A 6,000-nucleotide genomic window follows, 5' to 3' on the forward strand; every position below is an offset into this window, starting at 1 on the left:
AAAGTCTACAGTTGGTCGCGACATTTGTAAGTGCAAGTTAAAACTCTACTATGCAAAGTGAAAGCCATTTATCAACAACACCCAGAAACGCTTCGCTGGGCCCGAGCTCATCCAAGATTGACTGATGCAAAGTGGAAAAGTGTTCTGTGGTCCGGCGAGTCCACATTTCAAATTGTTTTTGGAAACTGTGGACGTTGTGTCCTCCGGAACAAAGAGGAAACAAACCATCCGGATTGTTATAGACCAGGGGTCACCAACGCGGTGCCCGCAGGCACCAGGTAGCCCGTAAGGACCAGATGAGTAGGCCCCTGGCCTGTTCTAAAAATAGCTCAAATAGCAGCACTTACCAGTGAGCTGCCTCTATTTTTTAAATGTTATTTATTTACTAGCAAGCTGGTCTCGCTTTGCCCGACATTTTTAATTCTAAGAGAGACAAAACTCAAATAGAATTTGAAAATCCAAGAAAATATTTTAAAGACTTCTACACTTGTTCAAATAAATTCATACATTTTTTTACTTTGCTTCTTATAACTTTCAGAAAGACAATTTTAGAGAAAAATACAATCTTAAAAATGATTTTAGGATTTTTAAACACATATACCTTTTAAATTCCTTCCTCTTCTTTCCTGACAATTTAAATCAATGTTCAAGTAAATTTATTTTTTTTATTGTAAAGAATAATAAATACATTTTAATTTAATTCTTCATTTTAGCTTCTGTTTTTTCGACGAAGAATATTTGTGAAATATTTCTTCATACTTATGATTAAAATTCAAAAAAATTATTCTGAAATAAATCTTATTCCAAAGTCTTTTGAATTTCTTTTAAAATTTTTGTTTTGGAAATTCTAGAAGAAATAATGATTTGTCTTTGTTAGAAATATAGCTTGGTCCAATTTGTTATATATTCTAACAAAGTGCAGATTGGATTTTAACCCATTTAAAACATGTCATCAAAATTCTAAAATTAATCTTAATCAGGAAAAATTACTAATGATGTTCCATAAAAATTTTTTTTTATTTTTTCAAAAAGATTCGAATTAGATAGTTTTTCTCTTCTTTTTTTCGGTTGAATTTTGAATTTTAAAGAGTCGAAATTGAAGATAAACTATGTTTCAAAATTAAATTGTCATTTTTTTCGTGTTTTCTCCTCTTTTAAACCGTTCAATTAAGTGTAAATATCATTAATTATTAATAATAACAGAGTTAAAGGTAAATTGAGCAAATTGGCTATTTCTGGCAATTTATTTAAGTGTGTATCAAACTGGTAGCCCTTCGCATTAATCAGTACCCAAGAAGTAGCTCTTGGTTTCAAAAAGGTTGGTGACCCCTGTTATAGACAAATCATTGTATTCTGTTTTTATTTACGAATTACACAACGTGCCAACTTCACTGTTTTTTTGGGTTTTGTACATGGACATACGTCCTTTTGAAAAAGCTGCTGCCTTGATTGGTGTGTGGCCTCAAGTCCTCGTGCATGCAGTGTGGAAGTGCCTGACACAAGCTTGGACTGGCCTTCCAGCACACTCTTGTGGAATGTCCTCACTGGAGAGGTGGTGTTCTCATAACATGCAACCGCTCAGCCGGCGTTATTCTTAAATGGCGGCGGGTGGGATTGTGGTGCAATGTGACTTTCGTTGTAGTCAAGAATGTAAAGCGTGCGCACTCGAGACCCTTTCACTGCCACTGTTTCAGCATGAATGGAAAATATTTGTACGGCACCACAGACCAGTCACAATTCAGTGTTTGCACTAGTAGTTTATTGTATGAGTAGCCTGGCGTGAACTCAGTTTTCAGCATTTAACCTTCACTAGGCAACTGTGTGTCTGCTTTTGACAGCTGGGCTTTAGCCCAACACCGGTCAAAAGAGGTTCATTTACGCAGGAGGGTGTTTTTTTTGTGCAGTATATTGACGTCACACACACACACACACACACACACACACACACACACACACACACACACACACACACACACACACACACACACACACACACACACACACACACACACACACACACACACACACACACACACACACACACACACACACACACACACACACACGCACGCACGCACACGCACGCACGCACACGCACGCACGCACAGATAGAGGTTGTGAGTGCAGGTATGTTACCTGACATAGAGGGAGCGTTTCTCACTGGTGCGCAGGGAGCCGGACCCCGAGCTCATGCTGCTGTTCATCATCTGCTCCCTCAGGTCGTGGATCTTGGACTCAAAGCGACTATACTCTGAAACAAACACAAAACACACACGTTGTGGGAAAACTCTTCCAAAAAAAAAAGGTCTTCAAACATTTTCCCAGGGTTGGTAATCACATAATTCCAAGTCAAAATATGCTAAATTGCAATACCTTTTTGAAAAAAAACCCTAGCGGTGCAGAAAAGAGGAGTCTTCTTTATCAATGATTGCAATGGAAAATGTGTCAGTATGATCACAGGGAGAACTAGAAAATTCCAGCGGAAATTTTGACGGGCCTGCTATCTGTGCCCTGGACCTCTGGCCAGGGGTCGTCGGAGGCCGCCGTACTTTTAAGATGGTGCAGAGTGTCTGAATCCGAGAGTTTTAGGTGTAACTGTACAAAATGAGCGAGCCTAAAACGTTAGCGTGCTTACATTAAAATGCTAACATTTAGCATGTGTGCAAACGTTAGCATGACAACAGTTACCATGTTTCATATACCAAGTTATATGACTCAAAGGTATGTATGAATGCGAAACAGTGGCTTAGTGGTTATAGTGTCCGCCCTGAGATCGGTAGGTCGTGAGTTCAAACTAGGGCTGGGCGATATGGCTTTTTATTAATATCTCAATATTTTTAAGCAATGTCACGATACACCATATATATTTCCATATTCTGCCTTAGCCTTGAATGAACACTTGATGCATATAATCACAGCAGTATGATGATTCTATGCGTCTACATTAAAACATTCTTCTTCATACTGCATTAATATATGCTCATTTTAAACTTTCATGCAGAGAGGGAAACCACAACTAAGTCAATTGACCAAAAGTGTATTTATTAAACAGTTATTAAGCAGCGGCACAAACATTCATGTCATTTCCAAAACAGAAAGTGCAAGATTGTCAGAGACATTTTAAAACAAGCTATTAGTGCACTTTTGTGCATGATGTCACTAAGATGACGTATCAAAACAACACTAAATTAAAGTGCACTTTTTGTACAGAACGCCACTACAATAGTTTAAAACACATAAAGTGCACTTTTGTGCATGATGTAACACAAGATATTTCAATAACTGTCAAATAAAAATGAGCTGCATAATAGGAAATCAAATAGTGTATGTCCTTCGCTATGTGGTAGGTTCCTGCGGACGTTATCTCCTTCTGTTGTTGACTATTTTTTCATACGGTGCTGATGTGGAAATGGTTGCTTCGGCATTTTCTTGGTGTGGCACCGACGGAGATGTTGACATGCGGAGTTTCAAGCACTCTTCATTCTCTAGCGGGTGACTTTTGAAATGATGCTACAAATTAGCAGTAATGCTACTTTTTGTAGCAACGCTTTTGCCGCATACTTGACATATTACTGTTGTCTGTTCAACATCTTCCCGCTTGAAGCCAAACCCCCGCCAGACGATGGACCCCCTGCTGTTTTTCTTGGGAAATATTTCTTCCTTCATTTGTTACCAGATTCGCACCTTCTCTCTCTCGTATTACCAATCGCACCGCTAGCATCACAGCTAACGTTAGCCATGCCGCTACCTCTCTGCTCCGCGAGAGCGTATGACGTTGCACGCGTGACAGTATGTGACGTATGTAAGAAGGTGTGCTTGTTTTATCTCTCTGTGAAAAAGAGAGACAAGAAAGAGTGAGAAGAGCCTGTCGTGTAATGCCCGCAGCTAAAAGCAACTGCGTGACAACGTATACTCCAATATCACGATATAGTCATTTTCTATATCGCACACAGAGACAAACCCGCGATATATCGAGTATGTTCCAGATATTGCCCAGCCCTAGTTCAAACCCCGGCCGAGTCATACCAAAGACTATAAAAATGGGACCCATTACCTCCCTGCTTGGCACTTAGCATCAAGGGTTAGAATTGGGGGTTAAATCACCAAAAAATGATTCCAAGGCGCGGCCACCGCTGCTGCCCACTGCTCCCCTCACCACCCAGAGGACACATTTCACCACACCTAGTGTGAGTGTGACAATCATTGGTACTTTAACTTTTAAATTAAATGAAAAACTTAGCATGCTTAAGTTAGCTTGCCAGCATGCTATCGTTTGCATGCAACAGTTAACAAATGTCAAGTTATATGACTCTTGTGTAAACGGTTGCAAAACTAGCTCAAAAAGTTAGCATGCTAATGTTAGCATATCAGCAATATGACAGTGGGTTAAAAGATGCGGCCGTGAGGACAGGTTGGTCACCAAACAAAAGCAGATTTTCAAGGCTTCCACGCTCTAGTAAATTAAGAGTGGACGGCATCCGCTTTAATGGAGGAAAGCCGATGGCGCTCGCCTCCTTCCGATGACCATCTTGCCAAAACCAAACATTGGACGTCAAAACTTTTTAGCCAGGGTTAAAGTAGACAAATGTGTGAACAAAATGAGACGTTAAGCACTGAGCTACGTGAAAGTACGGCTGAGCTACAAGGAGGTAATCTTGTATTTTTGGCGTTTGTCTCAGAGCAACCGTCCATTAAAATAGTATGTACCAATTAAATTGCCCATTTTTTTTATTTATTGGTGAATAGTGTTGACTTGATAATTCGAAATGTTCCCCATTTAAAGTACCCCATCGGCGCGTACGAGACCTTTGACGGTATAACATATGTGGGGGTTCGTTGGCCGGTTCGTCACGTAGATGATCCTCCAGCCAAAACTAAACATTGGACGTCAGAACTTTTTAGCCAGTGTTAAAGTAGACAAGTGCGTGAACAAAATGAGACGTTAAGCACCGAGCTACGTGAAAGTACGGCTGAGCTACAAGGAGGTCATCTTGTATTTTCGGCGTTTGTCTCAGAGCAATCGTCCATTAAAATAGTATGTACCAATTAAATTGGCCCATTTTTTTTTTTTATTCGTGAATAGCGTTGCCTTGATAATTCCAATTGTTCCCAATTTAAAGTACCCCCATCGGCACGTACGAGACCTCTGACGGTATAACATATGTGGGGGTTCGTCACGTATTAAGCGAAAGAGTAACGGGCGGAACTATAATAATAAAAGTTGTAGTATGAGCAATAATAATATGGGCTGCTAGCATTGCAGCAGACCCATAATAATAGAAGGTTGACTGAACCCTTACACAGATCTGGCTAAGCATGCAGCGATGTCCCATATCGGGTAATTAATTATACAAATTCATTAAGTTCAACATGGACTCTTTACGGTGGAAAAGAGGTGAGAAGGCCACCGACGACTTTGAAGGCGTGATCATCAGTCATAGGAGTTTAAATCTGGGGAACAGGGCCGTGATGAATGGCTGCACCTGAGCCGTCTCATTTAGAATGTTCTCATTAGCCCACCGTGCCATGCGCTGCTGGAACAAGCTCCACCACCCCGGAACGCTGGCTGACGCAAACAAGAGCCTCAGATGTGGCTGGAAAAACAAAGCTGTGTCGGTCACACAGAGGAATGTGCTAACTATTTTGTCGGTCTTTAGGAGAATAGTAGAACCTCCAAATGGCAACTAGAGGTGGGCATCTTTGGCCAACCCATGATTTGATTACGATTCAGGAGCTACAATTTGATTCAAAATCGATTGATGCATTTTTAATCTTGGCGTATTGATGCATTTTTACATTTATTTTGGCTTCACTAAATAAGCGTCATTACTTGCAACTTTTAAAAACAGTGCATTTGTAATAAGAAACTTTCATCACATTTATTACATTTGTGGAAATGTGTGCAAAACTGGACCATAAGTGCCCGATAGTAAAGGAGCTGGTCGGATCACTCTGTGAGGTGGCTCGCTACAGTTAGCCACATTATAGAACTGTCTGCAT

General features: G+C 40.4%; 1 protein-coding gene across 8 annotated transcripts in view; it reads right to left on the reverse strand.

The window, feature by feature from the left end:
* dlg3 (discs, large homolog 3 (Drosophila)) overlaps window positions 1–6,000 on the reverse strand; it is a 282,485-nt gene that overhangs the window by 49,062 nt on the left and 227,423 nt on the right. For all 8 annotated transcript variants that reach the window (XM_062044293.1, XM_062044294.1, XM_062044295.1 and 5 more), the window contains one exon: window positions 2,137–2,251. In XM_062044293.1, the coding sequence (XP_061900277.1) occupies window positions 2,137–2,251 (115 nt within the window). The remainder of the gene's footprint in view (window positions 1–2,136; window positions 2,252–6,000) is intronic.

Source organism: Entelurus aequoreus, linkage group LG04, assembly GCF_033978785.1.
Source record: "Entelurus aequoreus isolate RoL-2023_Sb linkage group LG04, RoL_Eaeq_v1.1, whole genome shotgun sequence".
Taxonomy (NCBI): domain Eukaryota; kingdom Metazoa; phylum Chordata; class Actinopteri; order Syngnathiformes; family Syngnathidae; genus Entelurus; species Entelurus aequoreus.